General features: G+C 35.4%; 4 protein-coding genes across 4 annotated transcripts; 2 read left to right on the forward strand and 2 right to left on the reverse strand.

Moving 5' to 3' along the window:
- Window positions 1-2,859: 2,859 nt before the first annotated feature.
- Window positions 2,860-4,556, reverse strand: LOC101260064 (UDP-glycosyltransferase 71K1). The gene has a single exon (XM_004243608.5). The coding sequence runs from the start codon at window positions 4,554-4,556 to the stop codon at window positions 3,126-3,128; it is 1,431 nt and encodes a 476-aa protein (XP_004243656.1). The 3' UTR covers window positions 2,860-3,125.
- Window positions 4,557-11,520: 6,964 nt separating this feature from the next.
- LOC101251794 (UDP-glycosyltransferase 71K1-like) lies at window positions 11,521-13,156 on the forward strand. Its single transcript, XM_004243855.5, has one exon. The coding sequence runs from the start codon at window positions 11,677-11,679 to the stop codon at window positions 13,075-13,077; it is 1,401 nt and encodes a 466-aa protein (XP_004243903.1). The 5' UTR covers window positions 11,521-11,676; the 3' UTR covers window positions 13,078-13,156.
- Window positions 13,157-14,383: 1,227 nt separating this feature from the next.
- LOC101259763 (uncharacterized) lies at window positions 14,384-14,987 on the forward strand. Its single transcript, XM_004243607.5, has 2 exons — window positions 14,384-14,758; window positions 14,850-14,987. The coding sequence occupies exons 1-2, from the start codon at window positions 14,384-14,386 to the stop codon at window positions 14,985-14,987; spliced, it is 513 nt and encodes a 170-aa protein (XP_004243655.2).
- A 4,789-nt stretch (window positions 14,988-19,776) lies between these two features.
- Window positions 19,777-20,424, reverse strand: LOC101251490 (agamous-like MADS-box protein AGL80). The gene has a single exon (XM_004243854.1). It carries the CDS (start codon window positions 20,422-20,424, stop codon window positions 19,777-19,779), a length of 648 nt encoding a protein of 215 aa, XP_004243902.1.
- Window positions 20,425-27,885: the final 7,461 nt, after the last annotated feature.

The following is a 27,885-nucleotide window of genomic DNA, read 5'->3' on the forward strand; positions in this document are numbered from 1 at the left end:
AAGTAGACAAAAAGAATATGCAGATCGAAAGGTCAGAGACTTAGAGTTCATGGAGGGTGAACAAGTCTTGTTGAAAGTTTCACCAATGAAAGGGGTGATGCGGTTTGGTAAAAGGGGTAAACTAAGTCCAAGGTACATTGGACCATTTGAAGTACTTAAGCGAGTAGGAGAGGTGGCTTATGAGTTAGCCTTGCCTCCAGGGCTGTCCGGAGTGCATCCGGTATTCCATGTGTCGATGTTGAAAAGATACCATGGGGATGGAAATTACATTATCCGTTGGGATTCAGTTTTGCTTGATGAGAACTTGTCTTATGAGGAGGAGCCTGTTGCTATTTTAGATAGAGAAGTTCGCAAGTTGAGGTCAAGAGAGATTGCATCCATCAAGGTGCAATGGAAGAATCGACCGGTTGAAGAAGCCACTTGGGAGAAGGAGGCGGATATGCGAGAAAAATACCCACATCTGTTTACAGATTCTGGTACTCCTTTTCGCCCTTGTTTTCCTTCTTTTGATCGTTCGGGGACGAACGATGGGTAAATTGGTATCTAATGTAACGACCCGTTTAGTCGTTTTGAGCAACAGACTTCAATTTTGGAAAAACTGGCAGAAGCGACGGACCCCACGACGGATCGTCGCAGGGTCTCGTTTCTAAACACTTAGAAATTCTGAAATTTGGGTGCTGAAATCGACTCTCTGAACTCCGTGACGGAATGGCAGGACGGATCGTCACAGGCGTGACGGAATGGCAGGACGGACCGTCACAGGCGTGACGGACCGTCATAGATTGTTTAGTGGAAATTGACTCTCTGACCCTTGCGACGACCTGCAGGACGGACCGTCGCAGGCACGACGGCCCGTCACAGGTTGCGCAAATCCCAGGCAGAATCAGATTTCCTTACACGTTTTAAGGGATGTGTTTGGACTATTCTTTCCTTAATTATAGATTTCGTGGGTTTATATTAATAACTCAAATTCTTGGGGGTAAAAAGAGGTAACCCTAAGTTAATTAGTGGGGTATTATTTCCATCTTTTATTCTTAATTATATATTAATTAGGGTAAAAGAAAGAGGGTTGAATAAAGAAAATTAGAAAGAACAAAGAGAAGGAAAGAGAAACGAATTGAGAGAGGAACGATCGAGAAGAAGAGGAAAACACCAAGCTTTGAGGATTAACTTACTTGATCGCAATTCTTCGGTGGAGGTAGGTTATGGTTTTCATGCTTTCATAGTAAACTCTTAATAGAGAATGATATGTATTGGTAGTATTGTAAACCCTACTATATGCTTAATTGTATGTTTGCATGAATATGATTATGTGATTGTGATAAGATAAGTATGATGAAAATATTGAATCCCAAATCTTGAAAAGAAACTTTAATATACATTATTAATGATGATGCCTTGGTATAGAAGAAGGCTTGATGAATTAAAGTAATGGGATTGATGATGCCTTGGTATAGAAGAAGGCTTGATGAATTAAAGTAATGGGATTGAGGATGCCTTGGTATAGAGAAGGCTTGATGATTTACAGAATGATATTAGTGGATCAGAGTGTCACGTACCGACACATGTAGGGGATCGGGTGTCACGAACCAACACGTAGAATTAGGGGATCGGGTGTCACGAACCGACACGTAGATTTAGGGGATCGGGTGTCACGAACCGACACGTAGAATTAGGGGATCGGGTGTCACGAACCGACACGTAGATTTAGGGGATCGGGTGTCACGAACCGACACGTAGATTTAGGGGATCGGAGTGTCACGTACCGACACAAGAGGAATAATGAATATGAGGGAGCGGAGTGTCACGTACCGACACAAGAGAAATAAAGATAATGAATCTTGAAAGATGTTAATATACTCAATCTAATGAACATGATTCCCAAATGAGTATGGTATTGGGGCTTGAGTCCTCATGTGTGAACTTGACGGTAATTGTTAATGATATAGTGCTTGTTGTTGCTACATGTTGAGTATCATAGTTGATTTTATGATATTACTTGGTATATACTGTTTTCTATTTTGAGTTGGCAGATGATATCTACTCAGTACCCGTGCTTTGTACTGACCCCTACTTTTATTGTTTTCTTCTTGTTTAATTGTGGAGTGCAGCAAACGTGCCGTCATCTTCGACTCAACCGTAACTCTAGCCAATCTTCGTCACATCGGATCTTCAGGGTGAGCTAATGCTTCTAGCTTGGACTAGATCTTCTTCTTCAAGTCTTGATGCCTTGAACTTCCGGCATGGACTAGCTTCTTATGTATTTTTAGCTTTTAGAATACTCTTAGTTTAGTCATTTGATTGTAGATGTTCTTGTGGTGATGACTTCCAGGTTTTGGGAATAATAGATGTTGAGTATTGATAGTTATTGAATTGGTTTTTATTAATGAGTTTAAGTCTTCCGCATTACTTTATGTTTATATTATATTGAAATGTTAAGGTTAGATTGGTTGGTTCGCTCACATAGGAGGGTAAGTGTGGGTGCCAGTCGCAACCTGGTTTGGGTCGTGACATGAATACACTATGAATATTCAAGGACCTTCCATATATAACAATGAAATTCTAAGGTCTTCAAAGGAGATTATCCACATATCTCTAGAACCTTCCACTATAAATTAGCATTTTTCCTACGTAAACCCTCTACTTAGACAACTTTATGCCATGTGGAGTCTATCTAGCGTGATAATGTGACGGGTCAACATAAGGAATCCTCGTAATATAACACGCAATCATTTTCATAACTATCAATTCTCATTGACGATAGTCTTAACTTATACACCAACTTCTCTGCCTTATAAAAAATCATTAGGTAAGTCTATATTTAGATCAACTAAGTCATGTATAAGGTCAATCATAAAGTGGAGTAATCCAATCCAATTTGATAATAATCTAAAAACAATACTCAAGCACAAGTGCAGACTCCTTTCATATAAAGAAGGGCTAGCAGCTTATAAAAATCAAGATATATCAACAGGAGCTTCTTCAACATGATCACCTAATTCAAAATCGGAATGCATCTCATAAGCATCATGAACTAGGTAATCCCATACCTTAATAATACCGTTTATTTGATGCATAGTAGCATACTGATGTGAAACAAGACTTTACTAGTGAATGTAAAAATTCTAGGAATCAAGAATAGTTTCAATGAATCGTCCTAGAGAAATGAACGAAGACCCACCTTCCGTCAATGCATTCCTGCAAATCTCTCCCATCTCCTTCACTCTCTTCCTCAGGGGGTTTTCTCTGTCCATTATGCGTCTTATTGCTTTGTCCATCTCCTCTGCCTTCACAATTTCGCTATGATCACTATCGCGCATCCTGTAATTCATTGTCAGCTCGACTGCCACCTCCAGATCATTCACCAATTGAAATGCGTTAATGTGTTGTTCTGCATAAAGGGGCCATGCCACAATTGGTACTCCATGCCATACACTCTCTATGGTCGAGTTCCATCCACAATGAGATACAAATGCTCCGGTGGCTTTGTGAGCCAAGATATCGACTTGGGGTGCCCATCCACATACTATTCCTCTGTTTTTTGTCCTCTCCAAGAACCCTTCCGGCAATATTTCCTCTAACTTGGTAGTTTCAGCATCCACAGGCAGATGTATTGACCACAAGAACCTAACCCCACTTTGTTCAAGTCCAATTGCCATCTGGATAAGCTGTGGTTCCTCAAAAATACCCGCGCTTCCAAAGCACAGAAAAAGAACAGAGGAAGGTGGCTGCTGGTCTAGCCATTTCATGATTTCTTCATCTTCAGACTTTGAATTCCCGTTACTATTTTGTGCCTCAAAGTTGAGAAGAAATCCTGCTGTGTATACTGGAGGTAATTCAGGATCAGATGCTAAGCTATTGACAGCGTAACTTTCGAATTCCTCCACTGTGTTGATGATAATTCCTTTGGTTTCTTTGAACCTGACACCATGGTTGCGGAATGAGTCGTAACCATACTTGACAAATGCAAAAGAAGGCAAGAACTTTGAGGGTACTGGATGAGCGTAGGCTGCTATATTTAAATCGCCATCAAATCGATTAAATTCTCTCCCAAATTGGTCATGCCAAACGGACAAGTAAAACAGGAAACCAAGAAAAGCAGCACCAGAAGTGAAGAAAAGATAAGGAGGAATGTCAAGTTCATTTGCTACATCAATCATTGAAGTGCAAAACATATCAATGACTAATCCAACAATTTTCGGGTTCGAATCAGTAGCAGGCCATGCCTTGTTGCTGATAATTGCATCCTTAACAATGGGTCGATAACTTGCTATCAAAAGAGAGATGTAGTTCTCAATAGACTTTGCTAGTTCTTCTAAAGATGGCAGTTCGATTTGAGCAAGTATGATATATCTAATTCGATTGCCCTCAGGAGCAGAGGAGATTCGTTCGATGAAGGCATCTAGGGTAGAACCCCATGGTGGTGGTGGCCTTATAATGAGAATCGTTACACATAGCCTTTCATCTCTATCAACCAACTTCTCAGCAAACTTGCAAAACGGAACAAGGTGACCGATGGATGGGGTAGGCACAAATACCAGCTCAAATTGACTCATCTTTGAACTATTTAACTAATTAATCAGAAGATGAAAAATGTTTGATGCAATAACAATGGATTTGGGATGCTTTTGCCTTTTATGATGGACTGATCTGATGTTAATTGGACCACACATTGAGAAACACAAGATATTAGGTAGCTATTTTAATTTATCTATATCTGATTTGTTAGTAAATATAAAAATATAGAAATAAAATACTAGAATATTTTTGAATCTGGTGAACAGTAAGCTATCTGATGGATATATAGTGGAAATTACGAAAAAGACGTTTCTATCTTTTACTAGATTGTTGCCTAATTGAATGAGGATATGGGTGTCTGTACAAGATAGGGAATGCAATTTGTCGTCTACTATTCATTCAACGTGATTTACCAAACACAATATTAGGTGAAGGTTAAAAAATGTCAATACGTAATGTTTTCATTTTTCAAATAATGTTAACTATTCATAGATGATTTCAAGCCAAGATTGGTTAAATTTTATAGAGAGAAAAAAAATATGTAAGATAATTATATACAAACGTAAATAAAATAAAATTTTATTATATAAAAAATAATATTCTTGAATGAAACTTGACCAAACTTATCATATTGTTACCCTATTGAATGGGGTATGGGTATATATATAAACATTAGTGTACTTTAAAAGGGTATATTCGTACCCATATGGATACACTACTATTTATAATAATGCAATATTATGATGTCCACGTTGACACATAGATACCTTTGAAAATATAATATTATATTAGTACTGGAGTAAAATGTACTTTCCAAAATTTGGTATTGTTATAGCAATATCAATCGAAATTCAGATATATTTCAGATTTTTTTTAATTGTTATGATTTATAATACATTTTATGTAATATTATTTATATTTATTAAATGTTTTTTGTAAAATCTTAAATATTTGGGGTAGTTAAAAACGGTTATAAACTTTAATTTTGAAATTTCAAAAATAAGTCATGTTACTTCATTTATCTCAATTGCGTGATACTGATAAAATTTCTAAATTCAATCAAATTTTACAAAAATTAAATCCAAGTGACTAGAAGCAGGGCCCACATATTCTATTAATTAAGTTAACTAACATCAAAAGCAAAGAAGGGGTTGCGAAGGGACTGCGTGTCTTATAAACAAAAAAAAAGTTTATATTATTTAACTACTTATAATATTTATAGTTTGTTATATTATCACTCACTATTTATATTAATTATTAATTATATGAGCTGATTTTGAATTGTACAATTAATCATATTAATATAATTTGTCATATTTATATAATTTGCAACTAGTAATTCTTCTTTTGATTTGTATTCGTATACGATGATTTATATTTGTATATAACAATGATTTACTTTGATTTTTTCGTTTTGTCATCATATATATTTAATTTTTTTGTGTATAATTTTTTCAAAATTTATACAAATGTGTAATTTTCAGATTTTGTACAATAGAATTTGTATAATTGTTTAAAGTTCATATGCTTATGTATGTATCAATTTGTAATTTCTAGTTTTTATTATATTTGTATAATTTCAAACTTTATATTACTCAATCATACAAAAACACAAAAATTATACAAACATAGTCACGAATTATAAAAATCAAATGTGAATTATACAATTTATTATCCTCTCTTGCTCTCCTCTCTTCTCCCTCTCCCAATCTCGTTCGTCTATCTCCTCCCTCTCTCAATCTCGCTTTCCATATATGCAAATGCATATGTACAATATACAATTATCTAACTGATATACATATACAATTTATCTCTCTCACTCTTCATCCTTTCTCGCTCGCCTCTCTCCTCCCTCTCTCAATCTCGCTCGCCTCTCTCCAATTTCGCTGGCCATATATATAAATACATATGTACAATACATAAATATATAACCGATATACACATACGATTCATCTCTCTCCCACTCTCTGCCCTCTCGTTCGCCTCTCTCCTCCCTATAACATGTAGCTACAAATTGTAACTCTCAAGTGTTTGGACTGAAATCATTCTCAGACGGATGAGCTTTGATGAATAAAAGAAAAATTGGTAGAAATTCTCATAGGTGAAGCAAATCAAACCTATTTTCAGACAAAGAAAATAAAAGTATAGCTATGGAGAATAATAATATTATTTTTGAGTGGCTATATGTGAAAGTTATACTAGACACAAGTGTTCGTACTAGCACCGATCCAATATCTATTATTTCTTTGTCTCACTTTATTTAACATAGATAAATTTAGAGAGTCAATTAAATTTTAATATAATTTAAAATTTTTAAATTTGTTAATTATTATAAGTTACAATACTTTTTACATAATTTTAAAATAATATATGTTACTTCTCTTGTCTAAATATATGTAGCACAGATAAAATTTAAAGAGTCAATATTTGTTAATTTGAGATTTATAATATCTTTTACGTAGTTTTCAAATTAAATAATAGATGTTACTTTTTTTGTCCCATTTTATGTGATACAAAGAGATTAATTTTATGCTCAATCAAATTTTTTATAAGCAATTGATTTTTTATATGTTTCTATTTAAAAAAAATTAAATTGTCAATTATATAAAAATAAAAAATAAGATAAATAAATTAAAATAGAAAAAAAAACAGACAAATATATATGTTGAAATATGGAACCACACAAGTGAAGCAGACATTTTGACCGCTACATGTGTGGTTATCCACACTAATAGTTGTAAACAAATGTATATTTAAGTGTGGGACAGATGAGGCAGACCTGTATGTGTGAATACACACATGAGGGGGCGGATCCATATTCAGTCGTGTGGGCGCCACGACATCCAACGAACTCGGTTGAATTTTCTTTTTGGTATGTACATGTCTTAGATATTTCAAAATTTGGGTGAGTCTTTACTTGGGTGGATTATTTTAATTTAATTTTTTTAAAAAAAAATTAATTTTTTTCATTAAAAATTAATGACATGGTCAAATTATAATTGATCACGTGTCAAAAATAGTTTGCAAAATCAGTGTTAAAAATAACGACATAAATGAGTCTTTTCTTAAACGGCAATGGCATAGATGAGCTAAACTTTTAACGGATGACATAAGTGAGCCTTTTCTAAAAGTTCAATGACATATTTGAGCCTTTTCCCAATAAATAATAGGATAGTATTCTTGTTTTTTAAAATTTAAATAATTAATAGTATTTAAAAAATTCGCGTCCTTTGCACTAAAATGGATATATAATTGAAAGAAATAAGACAAGGCTATAATCTGCACATTTATTTCTCAATTTTACAATTTTAAAATTTATTTTGTTAGAATAATTTTTAGACATTCAGTTTTTATGCTATAAATAATGAGGTTGAGGAAAGATAGTTAAAAATAGAGAAAATGCATAAATATCCCCTTAGACTATAATCGAAATTTCAGAGACACACCTTAATTAAACTAAGATTAAATTTATTTTTTAAAAATAATTGTATACTTTTTGTCTTACGTGGCACACTCTGTGACTCCACACAATTGTGGCGCGTGAGAGATATTAGGATGTCACGTGAGCCCAAAAGGTGCATAAAATTACAAAAAAAAAAGGTTAGTTCGGGAGGACAATAGGACCTTAATTTAGTTAATGTGTGTTTCTGAAATTTCAGTAATAGTCTAAGGGGGTGCTTGTGTATTTTCCCTTAAAAATATATTTCCACAAAAAAAAATACACACATCACATTACCCTTGTTGACATCCAATTTTGGCCTAACATTTTCAAAATTCATGAATTTATTTATTTAATAGTTCAAAATAATTTTTTAAAATAATTTTAAATAAATTTCTCGATAACTATCCTTATTTATCAAAATTTAAAATTTTTTATTAGTTAATTTTAAAATTACATTTTTACATGTCATTAGTTACGTTCATTATGTTTTTTTTATAATCATCTTCTTTGTTACATCAGTTAATAATTTATTTTGATATTTTGCACAGTTTAAAAATTCATTCAAATAAAAATATAATTTTCATACACAAATATTTTATTGACCAACAATTTTTGGGCCACTATCACAAGTCCATAACTTGGGCCTATTTTTAACAATTATATATATACATATATATATATATATATATATATATATATATCTTTTTGACATTGGGAGAAACAATGTCCAAATAGAAAAACCCTAATTTTTCCCTCTCCCATTCCCTCCCGGAGCCACCACCCGAAGACCCTTTTCCTTTCACAACCAGTTACAAAGAACACAAGATCACCCCCTTTTTCTCCAGCAACCATCCAAACTAGACGACACAACCCCCATTTCTTTCTTTTCCGTCCAAAGCGCTTCCATCCTCATCTCCAGCAGGCCACGTTCCTCCATTTTCTTCGACCAACAACTATCCAGTAGCTCAAACCACCAGATCCAACGCAGTAGCTCAAACCACCAACACAAACCACCATTGTTCCACATCATAAACTCCATTTTTGGCCAATTTCAACTGATGAAGAAACTATTTTAGTTTCAGGTTGAAGATGGCCGAAAATGGAGTTTGGGAGCTGGAGCAATGGTGGTTTGTGGTGGTGGTTTTAGCTGCTGGGTTCGGTCTGGTGGTTTGAGCTGTTGGGTAGTTGTTGTCGAAGAAAATGGAGGAATGTGATCTGGTGGAGATGGGTTTGGTCATAGAAAGTGGAGTAGCTTGGTCGGGGTTTGTGGTGGTGGCGGCTGAGGAAAAGAAAATAGGAGAGGAAAAAATTAGGGTTTTTTAATTTGAAATTGTTTCTCCCAATGTCAAAAAGATATTATCCACCACCCTCTTAACCTAGCGATCAATTATTATATATACAGAAAATTGTTAAAAATGGACCTAGGTTATCGGCTTGTGATTGTGACCTAAAAATTGTTGGTTAATAAAATATTCGTCTATAAAAATTGTATTCGTATTTGCGTGAATTTTTAAACTGTGCAAAATATCAAAATGTATTATTAACCGATGTAACAAATAAGATGATTAAAAAAAAAATAATGAACGTAACTAATGACATGTAAAAAGAAAAAATTAATTTTAAAATTAACTAATAAAAAATTCTAAATTTTGATAGATAAGGACAGTTATCGATAAACTTATTAAAAATTATTTAAAAAATCATTTTGAACTATTAAATAAATAAAATTACGAATTTTGAAAATGTTAAGCCAAAATCTGGTGTCAATATCCCTTTTTTTATAGAATTATTTGAAAATTATTTTATCAATTGTAAAAATGCATTAATATCATTTAAAAATAAATTAGTAATTTATTTTAACTAATTTATAAATTGGACTTAAAAAAATGTTAAACTTGTTTTCTAAATGCCGACATTGTATATGTTGATGACATGTGTCTATTTTTATTGCTAATTTTAAATTTATAATATATACTTAGTTATATAATATTTAATTATTTATATTCTTAAATTGTGAAATTTTGTGGTGTAGTGACCTTTTTTTCTTTCTCCTATTATACATAGATGAGTAAAATTTACTCGCACTGGATGTTTATATCAAGCTAATACATGCATGTCATATGTTTAAATTTAAAGTTCATTTTATTTCATTAAATTGCGTGATGATAAAAATTACATTAATTTAATATAAATATCCGATGCGAATAAATTATTTCTTATATAGATGTACAACAAATAAATTTTCTTTTTTTAATAAATGTACAACTGATAGATTTTCTTTCCTTTTTATAAATGAAAAACTCAATAGATTTTCTTTCTTTTTTATAAATGTACAACTGATAATTTTCTTTTCTTTTTATAAATGTAGTGTTTTTGGCTAAAATCATTCCTAATGTATGAGAAAAATCTAAAGTTCATCCTTGTGTTATATAAGTGAACAAAAGACATCCCTGAACTATCAAAAAAGTCGCAAAATTCATCCTTTTGTCTATTTTTTTTAAAAGAAACTCATGCCCCACCAAAAAAATCGTTAAGTCGAATGAATATATGTATACATGGTTAAGCTAATCAAGTTAGGTGATTTTTTTTTAATTTTTCAAAATGGAGGATCTAAATTATATTCAGACAACATGTATTCAAATTCTAAATATTCTTTGGAAAAATTAAATACTATTCCAAGTTTAAATTTTTCAAATGAAGTAATTATTTTCTTATTTTAATAACTAAACGCATACGTAATTTTAGCATTTCTGTACATTGTTAAAATGTGAACATTATATATATAGTATATATAGTGGCGGATCCAAGATTTTCATTAACGGGGTTCAGAAAAAAAAGAGTAGTGGTTTGAACCACTAAACCACTAAGTCAACCTCTAATTTTATATTCAAGAGTATCAAAATCAGTATATAAACATAAAAAAATTATTAAATACCTTAAATATACAACTAATTTTTTACCGAGTGGGTACTCTAGGTCTGCCCCTGAATATATACCCCTCAATATTTTACTAAAGAAAGTATCTAAATAGTTGGATATAATATATTTGAAATGATTTTTTACATAATTTTTCTAACCTTTGAAACGTATGGTATGAATATTTCAAAACTTATGTCTTGGTGCAAGTCAATTTACTTGATGATACAAAGAAAAATATTCTATAAACTAACAACACATGAAATTTAAATATAAAATTCATTTCCTATCCATATCCTTATTCTTTTTAGGTAACTATGATGTTTTCGTCGTGGCCAAGACGTGATCAAATTAAAAAATAATAATTTCTTATTGATTCAATCAGTTTCTTAACAATAGGCTGAAGGATGATTGTTGTTATTTTTTTGGATAGTATAAGAAAGTTTTTTGTTCACTTAGATAATATAAGGATGTACATTATATTTGAGTCATAGTTGAGAGATAATTTTAGCCAAAAACTCTATAAATGTACAACTAGTAGATTTTCTTTCTTTTTAATGAATGTCATAGTTTTCTTTTTTTCTATAAATGTACAACTGATAATTTTCTTTTATTTTTATAAATGTACAACTAATAGATTTTTTTCCTTTTTAATAAATATCAATAATTTTTTTCCTTTTATAAATGTACAACTAGTAGATTTTCTCTCCATTTTATAAATGTACAACTCAGAGATTTTCTTTCCTTGTAGAATATATAGAGCAGGTAGAAAGCTCTTAGCAAAATATTCTTGATGAAATATGAGCAAAATAGAGCTGGTATTTGTGCCTACCCCATTCATCGGTCACCTTGTTTCGATTTGCAAGTTTGCAGAGAATTTGGTTAGTAGAGATGAAAGGGTATATGTAACAATTCTCTCACCATGGGATGCTAGCATAGATGCCTACATTAAGCGAAGCTCTGTCTCTACTCCTGAGGGAAGTCGAATTAGATATATCACACTTGCTCAAATCGAACCGCCATCTTCACAAGAACTAGCCAAGTCTTTTGAGAACTACATCTCTCTTTTGATAGCAAGTTATCGACCCATTGTTAAGGATGCAATTATCAGCAACAAGTCATGGTCTGGTACTGATTCGAACCCGAAAATCATTGGACTAGTCATTGATATGTTTTGCACTTCAATGATTGATGTAGCAAATGAACTTGACATTCCTTCCTATTTGTTCTATACTTCTGGTGCCGGTGTTCTTGGTTTCCTGTTTTACTTGTCTGTTTGGCATCAACAATTCGGCAGACAATTTAACCCATCTGATGGTGATTTAAATATCGTAGCATATGTACCACCAAAAGTCTTGCCTACGTTTGCATTTGTCAAGGAAGGTTACGACTCATTCCGCAACCATGGTGCCAGGTACAAAGAAACCAAAGGAATCATCATCAACACAGTTGAGGAATTCGAAAGTCACGCTGTCAATAGCTTAGCATCTGATCCTGAATTACCTCCAGTTTACACAGTAGGATTTCTTCTTGACCTTGAGGCACAAAATGGTAATGGGAATTTTAAGTCAAGAGATGAAGAAATCAAGAAATGGCTAGACCAGCAGCCACCTTCCTCTGTTCTATTTCTGTGCTTTGGAAGCGCGGGTATTTTTGAGCCACCACAGCTTATCGAGATGACAATTGGACTTGAAAGAAGTGGGGTTAGGTTCTTGTGGTCAATACGTCTGCCTGTCGATGCTGAAACTACAAAATTAGAGGAGATATTGCCGGAAGGGTTCTTGGAGAGGACAAAAACAATATGTGAATGGGCACCCCAAGTTGATATCTTGGCTCACAAAGCCACTGGAGCATTCGTATCTCATTGTGGATGGAATTCGATTTTAAAGAGTGTATGGCATGGAGTACCAATTGTGGCATGGCCCCTTTACGCAGAACAACACATTAACGCGTTTCAATTGGTGAGAGATCTTGAGGTGGCAGTGGAGCTGACATTTAATGACAGGATGCACGACAATGATCATCGCAAAATTGTGAAAGCAGAGGAGATGGAGAAAGTTATAAGAAGCACAATGGACAGCGAAAATCCCCAGAGGAAGAGAGTCAAGGAGATGGGAGAGATTTGCAGGAACGCATTGATGGAAGGTGGATCTTCTTTCATTTCTCTAGGTCGATTCGTTCAAAGTATTTTTGATTCCTAGAATTTTAACACTGACTACGTTATTTTAGATAACTTGTTCTCAACAAAACAATTCTAACTAAATCTCCATTACGTTGGGCTCAGGGCTAATCTCTACCTAGTTTCTACAGAAAAGGACTATAATATTGGAAATAAAATTTAAAAAGTTGATTCATACTAGAAACCAGCCTTATAATGTCGATATAATTAAAATACTTTAACTTTTTATATAAACGCAACAAACATGTCGCCTAGTGAAATTTAGGTAAAAAAAAAAAAAATTAATAATATTGAAACCGATTTAAGTTTTTAAAAAATTATACATACTTTATGAGATTGGTAACTTTTAAAAGTTATCTTCTTATTTAAGTTTTTAAAAAATTATACATACTTTATGAGATTGGTAACCTTTAAAAGTTATCTTCTTCGTGCATTCATTATTTGCTTCATACTTTATCCTCAAAGATTGAAAAATTTAATCAACACACATGTTTATTAAGCGAATCACACTATGTTAATGTATTCTTTTGGCTCTAACTCTTTGTTTGTATAGAGTGTGTTAAATACTCGATTTTTTGAATTTTTTACTAAAGTAAATTATTATTAAAATTAATTTATTAAAATAATATATTTTTTGAATTTATATAAAATCAGTATAAACATAGTTCTCATTAATATTTTATTTTAAAAAATTTAATAACGAAAAGACAAAAATATGACAAAGTAAATATAAATAAAATGTTACTGAAAACTACGTTTATATTAGTTTTGTAAAATTTTAAAAAACATACTATCTTAATAAATTGATCGTAATAATGACTTACTTTGATAAAAAATTTAATATTTTTAATCAAAACTTTATAATCCATTGGTTTAAGGGCAAAAAAATCAAACATATTAATTAATTAAAGGTCAAATATGATAAATTTTATAACACATGGATCAAAATCGAAATAAAATAATAACTTAAAGACCAAAATTACTTCTTTGCCAAAAAAACTACATAAACCGAGATAAAAGGGATAATCAAAATTTCAAAAGAAAAAAACTTTTCATGCCCAAGTGTGCTCTAAATTTCCTGATTTATTTAACCTTACCAGATTTTACTTTCTATTATTAATTATAATATATACTTTCAAAATTTCAAGTAAAATATTCTGATATTCTGAATATGAACATAGTCTTGCCACGTGGAGTTATGAGGAATCCTTGTCCCCTAAATGTTGTAACGGCTACTTTCTCTGCTTTTTTAAATTGTTCCTCTGTTTTTCCATTTCATCTGAGAAATTTCTTTCAGACAAACCAATATGAAAAATTATGGATATCCAATGGTGATGGTCATTGAACACTTGCAGTGTTCCATGTCCAATGATCTTCTCTGTAAGTTTCCAGATAACTCCGCTTTCGATTTCGATTATACCCAAAGTTCAATTTGGTCTCCTCTAGTACCAAGACCATTGTCGTCCGCGTCTAACCGGAGGCTCAGCTCTGGTTTATCTCGAAAGCTTTCGTATGACGATGTCTCGTTAGGATGTACCAATTTTAACAAAGTTACAGCAAAAATCAAGAGGAAGTTGTCTAATGCTGTTACAGAGAATATGAGAGAATATCATAGTTTAAAGAAGAGAAAGAAGAAGGAGTTTGAGTTTACTCGTTTACCATCTTCTTCTAAACTCACCTCGACTACTCCAACCCCACGAAAGGTAAAACGAATCTCGAGTCTCGACTCTCTGTTTTTTTATAAAAAAAAAAAAAAAAGATTATGAGTAAAGCAGAGTATGTTATTGTGTGCAGGGATGGGTTAAGGTACTGAAAGCGGCTACGAAGCATTTCAAGAAGAAGAAGAACAAGAAGATAGAATCCACAGTTGATGTTAATTTTTGCAAATCATTGACTGAAAACAGTCTTGTGCGAACTTCTACATATCCATAGAAGTTCTTTTACGTACATGGAAGGGGAGATGGCAAGAACAAGAATTTGTTTTGTTCCATTGTAATACTTGAATCACCACTGTAATCAGCAGATGTGAAGCTGAAGAGTGCATTTTTTTTGTTTAAACAGTGTAATGTAGCAATTCTATTATGATTGCTAGAACAAAGATACAGCTGATTGGCTCTGCTCTACGAATTATGATTTCTTAAATCTGAAGTATTTTTTTTTATAGAATTCAAAGGGATTTGAGATTGTTGGTGTATGAGTTGATCACGAGTTGAAGGAATTAGGTCCTTGACTTTGAAAGTAAAGAAACACATGATTTTTACTTGGAAATTTTCTTGCTCAAGAAAGAAAAAAAAGAAATACATCTACCATACAAGTTTTTATTAACATATCCACTTAACACGAGCAACGATTTAGATTACACTTCTATGCAATATAGAGAATTATACTACTTAATTCCACACTATTGTAATAATTCTATTATAAATCAACTAAGCAATATCGGTTTTGCTCACTATATCAGTGTTATTATATTATCATCTACTATTATCAACTACTATCATTGTTGCGCACTATTATCAACTACCGTCATTGTTGCTTACCTTTATCAACTACGTGCCACCCATCCCGACCCCCATGGTCCCACTTACCTATAACAACCATAACCCTCAATCACAATCGCCGATACAGTACTGTCATATCCGGGGAGCACCCCCTAGACGTAACCGGCGTCGTTGTCCTCATCGAGGACTAAAACTAGCCTCCAAGCTTACATCATTACATTCATAGGTTAAAAAGGCAAAAGATATTTAGAACTTTTTAATTACTTCTACCTTGAGGTTTACATAGACCTCTCTCATACACACAATATATATTTAGGGAGTTTACTTAGACTCCTCGGAATAGAAAACACTACATAGGCTTCTACTTTTATTTCACATACATAGTATAGGAACATAGTCTCATAAGAAGTCTATAATATGTCTCATTTTAGAACCATCTAAAACGAATACAACAATTTGGGCTTAACTCATACTTCATTACAACAAAGAGCCTCGTATAGGCTTATATAACAATCGTCTCCAAATAAAAGAAAAGAACTAGACGTCTTATAACTAGAACAACATCAATAGCTTGATAATGACATTGTCATAGGAAAGTGAGGACCCACCGAACATTTGGAAAATGTCCAAGTAGTCATCAATGGACATCAACTAAGCTCAACGGCCGGATCCTACAATTTGCAGTAAATATAAACATGGGTTAGTACACACTTGTACTAAGTATGAGTATATGCACATAAATAAGTAAAATCATGCTAAAGAGGACATTTGTTCAAATCCGTGCCAAAGTACTTTGAAAAACTTTATGCACAATCAAGAACTCATATAATCCAATACTTACATAATCTATAAGTCCAAACCATGTACAACACAAGACCAACATTAACAAGTATAGTTAAGTCAACATGTATATCCACATAATTGAGTACATAATCAAGACAACTCCAACATCAATTCATAACATTAACAAGCATGTATAAAAGTTCATAACATCATAACATAAGCAATATCCTTACCCATAACCCATCATTAAGCCTACAAGTCCAATGACCAAGTAAAGCCCAATGAGCTTACTCAATCAAGCAAACCAAACAAAGGATCATAAGGAACGTCCAACCCAATATAACATAGCATCAACAGTAGTCATCATCACATTTAGCAATATAGACCAATAGCATGTTCATAAATGAAGCTAACAACATATAAGATCATCAACATATAACGTCACTATATTCATAGCATATACATTATAAGAACACAAGAAGAACCTCCTAAGGATCCCTTTAAGGCAAACTAGTGCAAGACATAAATAGAGTCTCTAAGATAAGTCAAACCTCTCAAGTCACCCTTGTTAGTGTATACTCCATTAATTTATTTTACTTTCGAGAACACTTGCCTTAACCGACATAAACCACAAGAGCTAAGTATAAAATTTCGGTGTTATAAAACCTTACACCGATGGAAGGCGGTCTACCGGCGAAAGTAGTACCGAACTGAAATTGCATCTAGGTGGATCCACTAGCTAGTATTCCTGTGATGGCAACATTGTTTATGGAGCTTGGGGGTTGTCATGGAAACATCACTCTATGCCCTTTTTGGACTATGAGACTATCCATCCCATGACAACCATGGTGAACCCTACCCTTTTTGGACTATGAGACTATCCACCCCATGACAACCATGGTGAACCCTACCTTCCCTCCTTGGGAAGGCGTCACCCTCACCTACAAGTTCACTCAGTGCTAAGCTACAGTCCCTTTTGAAATGTCTTTAATGACTTTATTAATGATCATAGAGTAGTTTAGGTCATAGGGTCTATCCTTTATATGATCATCATCATCATAGCTCAATAACAATTGCATAAGTATTTTCCTTTCATTACAATTCATACATGTGAGGTTAACACATTTACATAGTCACATCATAATAAGACACATTGGTAAGTTATGACCATTCTTATAACATTTACATCTTAGCCAACAACTCACAAGCCATAGTCAAGACATTTCAATTCAATATTATACCAACCCTATCAATCTCATCATAAGGTATACTTCAATGTAACTTTATCACTAAACACAAGTAATCATAATTGACGTGAAGGTTAGGATAATAAAGACTTATCCAATCTCCTTCATAAGCCATCATCCATGGTTTAACCATCAAACGTCCAATTCAACCCAATTATGGGTGTAATACCATCACACAATAGTAATTAACACAAAATCTAGGTCAATTGCATCATCAATATCTAAATTAACTTCAATTCATAATCTAGGGTTAGGGTTAGGGGAATAAGGTTCATCGTGAATTCTTTAAGAAATAGATTCAATCCTAAAAACACATTACCCTAGGTAGTCCATGAATGAATTAGAATAGATAAAACAAGTCTAACAACCAATACATTCTTCAATTCTCATCAATTTATAAGCAAGACCCAAGATTTGGAGAAATTGGAAAACGAACATGATCTATATGAAATTGCATCAATTGACCAACAATCTACACTTAATTAGTTGTAAGAATTCACAATCAATCATAGTCAACCATCAATTTGAAGTTTAGAAGAAAACCCATTAGAATTGGAAAACCCCATGGAATTGGGTAATTTAGAAATCAACTTTGAAAGGACCTCTTCGGAAAAGGAATTCCAAAAGTAAAGAACTCATACCTTAATGAAGATTAATCCACGAAATTGAAGTGAAATCCTAGAGAAGTTGATCTTCTTCTTCAAGCTTTCTTCTTCCTTCAATGGAGGTTGAATAGAGAGAGAAAGTAGAGCGGTGAGAACTTTTGGATTTTGACTTTTTGGGGGATTTGATTTGAGGAATAAAATGTGAGAAAACTTATTTAAAATCAATATATAAACCTCCCATGAAATACCCAAAAGACCCCTCACTTAATTTGACCCTTTGATGAAGTCAAACTTGAATTTCAAATTTCAGTTTTTCGTCGAGGAACAAGTCCGCAACGCATAGCTGTTCCAGCATGATTTTCTAAATTAATTTTTGAGACAGTGAAGTCTGCTATCTTCCCGCAACTCAGACTTGAGTTTTTCCTAAAATCCTCCCAAGTCCGCGGCGCGGACTCACTCCTCATATGTGTAATTACTAGCTTCCTTAGGCAGCTTGCTTGGCCAAATTCAAGTCCCTTCATGGACCCCTAGGGCGACCCTTGGAGGGTCATAACTGGATGTTTTTACCCTATATACATGAATTTACCTATCTAAAGTCATTTTACATGTTTTAGACCTCACATACCACTCCTAAACCTTTCCGAAATCTAAGAGCGTTTCACTAGTTCAATTAGACTAACTTTCAGACGTCTCTTGTTATTTTGATTCTTAAACTTTCTAATTGACTTATACACATTATATATGACCTTAAAACAATGTTCTAACCCTTATATACTCCTATTAGGCTCTAGATAAGGTCTTGTACTTTCAAAGTATTACAAGTACTGTGAGTTATCATAATTAATTAGTGAACATATTTGTGCTTTGTGTCATTATATAAAAAAGTTAAGAAAAAAATACATAGCAAGGATATAAGAACTTTTAAAAGTTCATGTATATAAATTTAAAATTGATTTTTTAAAATCAATTAAATCAAATATACACACTTATACTATAATTTCATCCTCACTAAAACATTCAAACCTCGTACCTTCATTTATTATATCAAAATAAACATTTTTCATATTTGAGAATTATTAGTATCGTGTAATTCATTTTCAATATTTGTCGTGCGGATTAATCAAATATAGGTTAAGAATAATTAAATCTATAATATGTTTCTATTTTAGTTTCGATAGACTGATCTCACTCAATATTGCTTCTATATTTAATTTTCATATTAATGTTCACCACCACCTACTATTTGAATTTAATTTTTTTGAAATAATATTATACCCACAAAGCCAAGGAGAGGATACAGAGTTTTATGTCTTGATATCATCAACGTGATAAATAATTAAATCCCTCTCTGCGAAGTGGAGCGGATACGAACCTTAGTTTTGCTTTCTCTTTGAAATTTAAGGGGGAGGGGTAATAAACATTCTTTATTCGACTTTCTATGTGGGACAATCGACTTACCTGCAAATTAGTATAACAATATATGGTAAGAGTAAATGTAGTAAGTAAAAGACTCAGATAATTTTTATACTGGTTCGGAACACCAATGTGGTGCCTATTCCAGTCCCCTTGGGTTACAAGGGTTTCCTTAAGAACTTGTTGAGAACTTGGGTGTTACATGAACCGAATTAAGAGGAGCGCTTGGCTTCTCGAAATTGGTCTCACTAGTTACAATAGATGGAACCAAAAGAGGAATCTCTGATAGTACTGGAGCATCAACAGAGGCCAAAAGAGGATCCCATGACATCTCAGAGCTGGTAACACTAGAATCCATGAGTCCAACAATAGTTTGAGGTGCAGTCGATGTAAACCCATCTTCGTGACTTTTTGCTTTGATCGCATCATTTACCTGTTTGAGGCTTTTATTGATCACATAAGTAAGACCGCTGAGATCTTCTGGGTTCATACGATTGGGAATTTGTTCACCATTCAACAATCCATACATCTGGTTTGTATACTCCATTTTCTTATTTTCCTTCCTTACCTTCTCGATTTCATTCTCAATTTCATTGATTCTTTTCGTAAGTTGCTTTTCTTGTGTTGTAAGATCCTCAAACTTTGAGAACACCTCAGCTTTTTTGTGGTAAGGGCTATCGATGAAGGTAGCCAATTCAACATCGCAAGGGGTGTTGAGTTCACGAGCCTTGATTACGAATTCTTTTTGACGTTTTCTATATGAGACTCTCCTCTCAGTGTTATTTTCGATGAAAGCCAACTTCACTTTCTTTTTAACCATGGTTTAAATTAGGAAGAGGGGGAGAAATGTGTTTACTAGGATATGAGGATGAAACGAATTTATTATTCTTATTGTTGTTGTGTGTTTCTTTGCTAAGAACGACCTCCTATTTATAGGGTACAAATAATTTGTATTAGAGAATACTTAGGCATAAAAATAAATGAAGGTGGATTTGATATAAATTTATGTTTGACTCAAACTATTCTTAATAGGAAAAAATTTAATTGATATGTAGATATAAGTAAGTATTATCTATAAAAAGAAATGGCCATAGAGTATTAATTAACAAATGTTTTTTTAGAGAAGTATTGAAAAATTATATATATTAATTTATGTATGTAAAACATAAATATTGAAACAAGTGAAAAATTGAAATATTGGCCAAAAAAGTTGAAATATTGATTTTAAAAATATTTAAATAATACAATACAAATTAATTTAGTGATGTAACGACCTATTTAGTTGTTTTGAGCAGCAGATTTTATTTCTGGAAAAACAGGCTGAGGCGACGAAACCCACGACGGACCGTCGAGGGGTCTCGTTTCAAAACACTTAGAAATTCTGAAAAATGGGTACGGAAATCGACTCTCTGAACTCCGTAACGGAATGGCAGAACGGACCGTCACAGGCGTGACGGACCGTCACAGACTCTTCAGATAATTAAGTCTCTGAACTCTGTGAAGGAGCAGCAGGACGGACCGTCGCAGGCACGACGGCCCATCACAGGCTGCGTAATCCCAGGCGGAGTCGAATTTCTTTAAGGTTTTAAGGGACGTTTTTGACTATTCCGGCTTTAATTATAAAGTTAGTGGGTTAATGTTAATAAGTCTAATTACTTGGGGGTTAAAAAAGGTAACCTTGAGTAAATTAGTGGGTTATTATTGCCATCTTTTATTCTTAATTATATGCTAATTAAGGTAAAAGAAAGAGGGTTTGAATAAAGAAAATAGAAAGAACAAGAAGAGAGAGAGAGCATCGATCGAGAAGGGGAAAAACACAAAGCTTTGGGAAATTTGCTTGCTTGATCACTAATCTTCGGTGGAGGTAGGTTATGGTTTTATACTATTCGTAGTTAACTCTTAATAGCGAATGATATGTGTTGGGTGTACTGTAAGTCTTCTATATGCTTAATTGTATGCTTGCATGAATGTGATTATATAATTGTGATAAAATAAGCATGATGAAGCTATTGAATCCCAAATCTTGAAAACCACTTGTTAATGATGATACCTTGATATAAAAGAAGGCTTGATGAACTAAAGTAATGAGATTGATGATGCCTTGGTATAAAAGAAGGCTTGAGGAATCAATGGAATGAAATTAGGGGATCGGGTGTCACGAACCGACACGTAGTATTAGGGGATCGGGTGTCACGAACCGACACGTAGAAATAGGGGATCGGGTGTTACAAACCGACACGTATAATTAGGGGATCGGGTGTCACGAACCGACACGTAGAATTAGGGGATCGGGTGTCATGAACCGACACGTAGAAATAGGGGATCGGGTGTCACAAACCGACACGTAGAATTAAGGGATCGGGTGTCACGAACCGACACGTAGAATTAGGGGATCAGGTGTCACGAACCGACACGTAGAAATAGGGGATCGGGTGTCACGAACCGACACGTAGAATTAGGGGATCGGGTGTCACTAACCGACACATAGAACTAGGGGATCTGAGTGTCACGTTCCGACACATAGTAGTAAGGGAGTGGAGTGTCACGTACCGACACAAGAATAAAGGTGATGAATCTTGAAAGATGTTAATATACTCAATATAATGAACCTAATTCCCAAATGAGTATGATATGGAGGCTTGAGTCCTCATGAATGTACTTGACGTTATTTATCAAAGATCCTAGTACATGGTATTGCTACAGATTGAGTATTGTAGTTGATTTATGATATTATCTGATATATACTATTTTCTATTTTTAGTTGGCCGATGATACCTACTCAGTACCCGTGTTTTGTACTGACCCCTACTTGTATGTTTCTTTTTGATTATTTGTGGAGTGCAGCAAACGTGCCGTCGTCTTCAACTCAACCGCAACTCTAGCCACTCTTCAGTACTCCGGATTTCAGGGTGAGCTAATGCTTCTAGCTTGGACTGGATCTTTCTTTTCATGTCTTGATGCCTTGAAGTTCCGGCATGGACTAGCTTTTTATGTATTTTAGCTTCTTAGATACTCTTAGATTAGTAATTTGAGGATAGATGTTCTTGTGATGATGACTTCCAAATTTTGGGGATAATAATAGTTGTTGAGTTTTTAGAAGTTATTGAATTGATTTTTATTAATGAGTTTAAGTCTTCCACATTATTTTTTGTTGATATTATATTGAAATGTTAAGGTTTAGATTGGTTGGTTCGCTCACATAGGAGGGTAAGTGTGGGTGCCAGTCGCGGCCCGATACAGGTCGTGACAAACTTGGTATCAGAGCCTTAGGTTCGTTGGTCTCATCACACAAGAACGAGTCTGGTAGAGTCTTAAGGAACGGTAGGGGGACGCCTTTACTTTTCTTTGAGAGGCTATAAGACTTTAGGAAAATTCTATTCTTTCTTTCTTTCATGCTATTACTTGGGTCCAATTGGTATCTAGGTGATACAAATTGGTATCTGACCATCTTCACTCTATTTCGCAGATTGTTAGAACTAGAGCAACAACCGCACCAACACCAGCACCGGCGGGACAGGGTGCGTCTGAGCCAGCCACTGGGGCTGTAGCTCAAGGAAGAGTAGCGGCAAGAGGCCGTGGTAGAGGTCGTGGGAGGACGTCCTCTAGGGGAAGAGGACGAGCACCTAGCCCATCTGATACTAGGGTAGTGACTCCTCCACCGACTGAGGAAGTAATAAGAGAAGGGGAGGATGGGGAAAATGAACAAGTGCAGAATGAGTGGTTGCCACCCCAGCCTACCCCAGAGATGATAAATCAGGTGCTTGCTTATCTTAGTGGGTTATCTGATCAAGGTCAAACACCTCCAGTGTTTTCTGCACCAGCACCTCAGGCTCCGGAGGTACAACATGCGGCTACTGTGGCTCCCCGCATGGATGCCTCATTGGAAATAGACACATTTCCTCGTCTGACTGCAGGGCCTGTAATGACAAATGATCAGCATGAACTTTTCAGTAAGTTCTTGAAATTGAAACCTCCAGTATTCAAGGGTGCTGAATCGGAGGATGCTTACAATTTTCTGGTTGACTGTCATGAGCTACTACACAAGATGAGTATAGTAGAACGGTTTGGTGTTGAGTTTGTGACTTATCAGTTTCAAGGGAACGCCAAAATGTGGTGGCGGTCACATGTTGAGTGTCAACCAACAGAGGCACCACCTATGACTTGGGCATCATTCTCTAGCTTGTTTATGGAGAAGTATATCCCCCGAACTTTGAGGGATAGGAAAAGAGATGAATTTTTGAGCCTAGAGCAAGGTAGGATGTCGGTTACTGCATATGAGGCTAAGTTTCGTGCATTATCCCGGTATGCCACCCAACTATGTTTCAGTCCACAAGAGCGGATTCGCCGTTTTGTGAAGGGGTTGAGATCAGAGTTGCGGATTTCAGCCTTACAGGTAGCGGCTACAGTGAAATCTTTTCAAGAAGTGGTAGACTTCGTGATAGAGGTAGATGGAGTGAAGCCAGATGACTTCACCATGGCAACTGCATCAAAAAGGTTTCGAAAGGGAGGTGAGTTTAATGGTTCTTACTCTAGAGGACAGGGTTCAGGAGGTTACTCAGTCCGACCAATTCAGTCTTCACTACAGACTATAGTTGGGGGACCACCTCAGACCGGTCAACACTTCTATGAAAGACCTATGCTTGAATCCAGAGAGTGTTATGGATGTGGGGAGACTGGGAACATTAGGAGAAATTGTCCGAAACAAAGTTACAGACCTCCAAATGTTAGAGGTAGAGGTGGTTATGGAAGAGGCCGTCATTCTGGAGGACGCGGTGGTCGAGGTAATGGTGGTCACCAAAATGGCCGGGGTGATGGGCAAACTGGAGCCACTACATCACAACATGGTAGGGGCAATGGACAGACAGGTGAGAGGGCCCATTGTTACGCTTTCCCTGGGCGGTCAGAAGCGGAGACACCAGATGCTGTCATCACAGGTAATCTTTCGGTTTGTGATTGTATGACTTTTGTATTGTTTGACCCTGACTCTACATTTTCATATGTATCTTCCGCATTTGCTAATGGTCTTGATTTACATTGTGAATTGCTTGACATACCTATTCGTGTGTCTACTCTGGTGGGTGAGTCTGTAATAGTTGAAAGGATATATAGGTCTTGTTTGGTGAATTTCGTGGGGAACAATACTTATGTAGACTTGGTTATCTTAGAAATGGTTGATTTTGATGTAATTCTGGGTATGACTTGGCTTTCTCCGAATTTTGCGATCTTGGATTGTAATGCTAAAATTGTGACATTTTAGCCAAGCCTGGGACAGATCCGTTAGTGTGGGAGGGTGACTACACTTCCAATCCGGTTCGTATTATCTCCTTTCTTTGTGCTAAGAAAATGGTTAGTAAGGGTTGTTTAGCGTTCTTGGCACACCTCCGAGATGATACTACCCAAGTATCTCCAATTGAGTCGGTTCCGATAGTTCGTGAGTTTTTAGATGTGTTTCCCGCAGACCTTCCTGGCATGCCACCGGATAAAGATATTGACTTTTGCATCGATCTTGAACCGGGTACTCGCCCCATTTCTATACCCCCTTATAGAATGGCTCCCGCGGAGTTAAGAGAGTTAAAGGCACAACTTCAAGAGTTGCTAAGCAAAGGCTTTATTAGACCAAGTGCATCTCCTTGGGGTGCTCCGGTATTATTTGTGACGAAAAAGGATGGGAGCTTTCGAATGTGCATAGACTACAGACAACTAAATAAGGTAACGGTTAAGAACAAGTATCCTCTTCCTCGCATTAATGATTTGTTCGATCAGTTATAAGGTGCTTGTGTCTTCTCTAAGATTGACTTGAGATCCGGTTATCATCAATTGAAGATACGGGCAACGGATGTGCCAAAGACTGCTTTTCGAACTAGGTATGGGTATTACGAACTTGTAGTAATATCTTTTGGTCTTACGAATGCCCCTGCTGCTTTCATGAGCTTGATGAACGGGATTTTTAAGTCATATCTGGATCTTTTTGTGATCGTATTCATTGATGATATATTGGTATACTCAAAGAGGAAGAAGGAACATGAAGAGCATTTGAGAATGGTATTGGAAATGTTGAGGGAGAAAAAGCTTTATGCCAAATTCTCCAAGTGTGAGTTTTGGCTAGATGCAGTGTCCTTCTTGGGGCATGTGGTTTCTAAGGATGGGGTGATGGTGGATCCTTCTAAGATTGAGACAGTGAAGAATTGGGCAAGACCTACTAATGTGTCAGAAATAAGGAGCTTTGTCGGGTTAGCTAGCTACTACCGTCGATTTGTCAAGGGATTCTCTTCCATTGCTTCCCAATTGACGAACTTGACTAAGCAGAATGTTCCATTTATATGGTCGGATGAATGTGAAGAAAGCTTTCAAAAGCTCAAGACCTTGTTGACTACTGCACCAATCCTTACCCTGCCAGTGGAAGGTAAGAATTTCATTGTCTATTGTGATGCATCCTATTCGGGTTTGAGTGCAGTGCTAATGCAAGAGAAGAATGTAATTGCTTATGCTTCAAGTCAATTAATAGTGCATGAACGTAATTATCCGACCCATGATTTGGAATTGGCTGCGGTAGTGTTTGCCTTAAAGCAATGAAGACACTATTTATACAGAGTTAAGTGTGAAGTATACACGGATCATCGTAGCTTACAGTATGTCTTTACTCAAAAAGATTTGAATTTGCGACAGAGGAGATGGATGGAACTACTGAAGGACTACGATATCACCATCTTGTATCATCCGGTAAAGGCTAATATTGTGGCAGACGCCTTAAGTAGAAAGGCAGGGAGCATGGGAAGTCTAGCTCACCTGCAAGTTTCTAGACGTCCATTGGCTAGAGAGGTTCAGACTCTGGCTAACGACTTGATGAGGTTAGAAGTAAATGAGAAGGGAGGATTGTTGGCTTGTGTGGAGGCAAGATCTTCTTTTCTTGACAAGATTAAGGGAAAACAGTTTGAGTATGAGAAACTAAGCAGAATCCAAGATAAAGTATTGCGAGGAGAGGCTAAGGAAGCACAAATCGATGAGGAAGGTGTTTTGAGAATCAAGAGAAGGGTATGTTACCCCGCGTCGATGATTTGATCAACACTATTCTGACAGAGGCTCATAGTTCAAGGTATTCTATACATCCTGGTGCAACCAAGATGTATCGTGACCTAAAGCAACACTTTTGGTGGAGTAGAATGAAGCGTTATATTGTTAATTTTATTGACAAATGTCCAAACTGTTAGCAAGTAAAGTATGAACACCAGAGGCCCGGAGGAACACTTGAGAGAATGACCATTCCTGAATGGAAATGGGAAAGGATTGCAATGGATTTCGTGGTTGGTCTTCCAAAGACAATGGGTAAGTATGACTCTATTTGGGTGATTGCTGATAGGTTAACTAAGTCTGCTCATTTCATTCCGGTCAAGGTGACTTACAATGCAGAGAAGTTAGCCAAAATCTATGTCTCAGAAATTGTTTGGTTGCATGGGGTTCCACTCTCCATCATATCAGATAGAGGTACGCAATTTACTTCTAAGTTTTGGAAAACATTGCATGCGGAATTAGGTACTAGGTTGGACCTCAGTACTGCGTTCCATCCTCAGACCGATGGTCAGTCTGAACGAACGATTCAAGTGTTGGAGGATATGCTTCGTGCATGTGTGATAGAATTTGGTGGTCAGTGGGATAGCTTCTTACCCTTAGCAGAGTTCTCCTACAACAATAGCTATCACTCAAGCATTGATATGGCCCCATTTGAGGCACTATATGGGAGAAGATGTAGGTCTCCCATTTGGTGGTTTGATGCATTTGAAGTTAGACCTTGGGGTACTGACCTTCTGAGGGAATCGTTAGATAAAGTGAAATCTATTCAAGAAAAGCTTCTAGCGGCGCAAAGTAGACAGAAGGAGTATGCAGATCGGAAGGTTAGAGACTTGGAGTTTATGGAGGGTGAACAAGTCTTACTGAAAGTTTCGCCCATGAAAGGGGTGATGCGGTTTGGAAAAAGGGGTAAACTAAGCCCAAGGTATATTGGTCCCTTCGAGGTTCTGAAGCGCATAGGGGAGGTGGCTTATGAGTTAGCCTTGCCTCCAGGGCTGTCCGGAGTGCATCCAGTATTCCATGTGTCTATGTTGAAAAGATACCATGGGGATGGAAACTATATTATTCGTTGGGATTCAGTCTTGCTTGATGAAAATTTGACTTATGAGGAGGAGCCTGTTGACATTCTAGATAGAGAAATTCGCAAGTTGAGATCAAGGGAGATTGCATCCATCAAAGTTCAATGGAAGAATCAACCAGTCGGAGAAGCCACTTG

This window comes from Solanum lycopersicum, chromosome 7 (assembly GCF_036512215.1).
Source record: "Solanum lycopersicum chromosome 7, SLM_r2.1".
Lineage (NCBI taxonomy): Eukaryota > Viridiplantae > Streptophyta > Magnoliopsida > Solanales > Solanaceae > Solanum > Solanum lycopersicum.

What these genes read in the sequence shown, in the direction of transcription:
- LOC101260064 (XM_004243608.5), bottom strand. Translation starts at nt 4,556, where the DNA reads ATGAGTCAATTTGAGCTGGTATTTGTGCCTACCCCATCCATCGGTCAC.
- LOC101251794 (XM_004243855.5), top strand. Translation starts at nt 11,677, where the DNA reads ATGAGCAAAATAGAGCTGGTATTTGTGCCTACCCCATTCATCGGTCAC.
- LOC101259763 (XM_004243607.5), top strand. Translation starts at nt 14,384, where the DNA reads ATGGTGATGGTCATTGAACACTTGCAGTGTTCCATGTCCAATGATCTT. An exon ending in CTACTCCAACCCCACGAAAG is followed by an intron (nt 14,759 to 14,849) that starts GTAAAACGAATC and finishes TATTGTGTGCAG; the next exon opens with GGATGGGTTAAGGTACTGAA.
- LOC101251490 (XM_004243854.1), bottom strand. Translation starts at nt 20,424, where the DNA reads ATGGTTAAAAAGAAAGTGAAGTTGGCTTTCATCGAAAATAACACTGAG.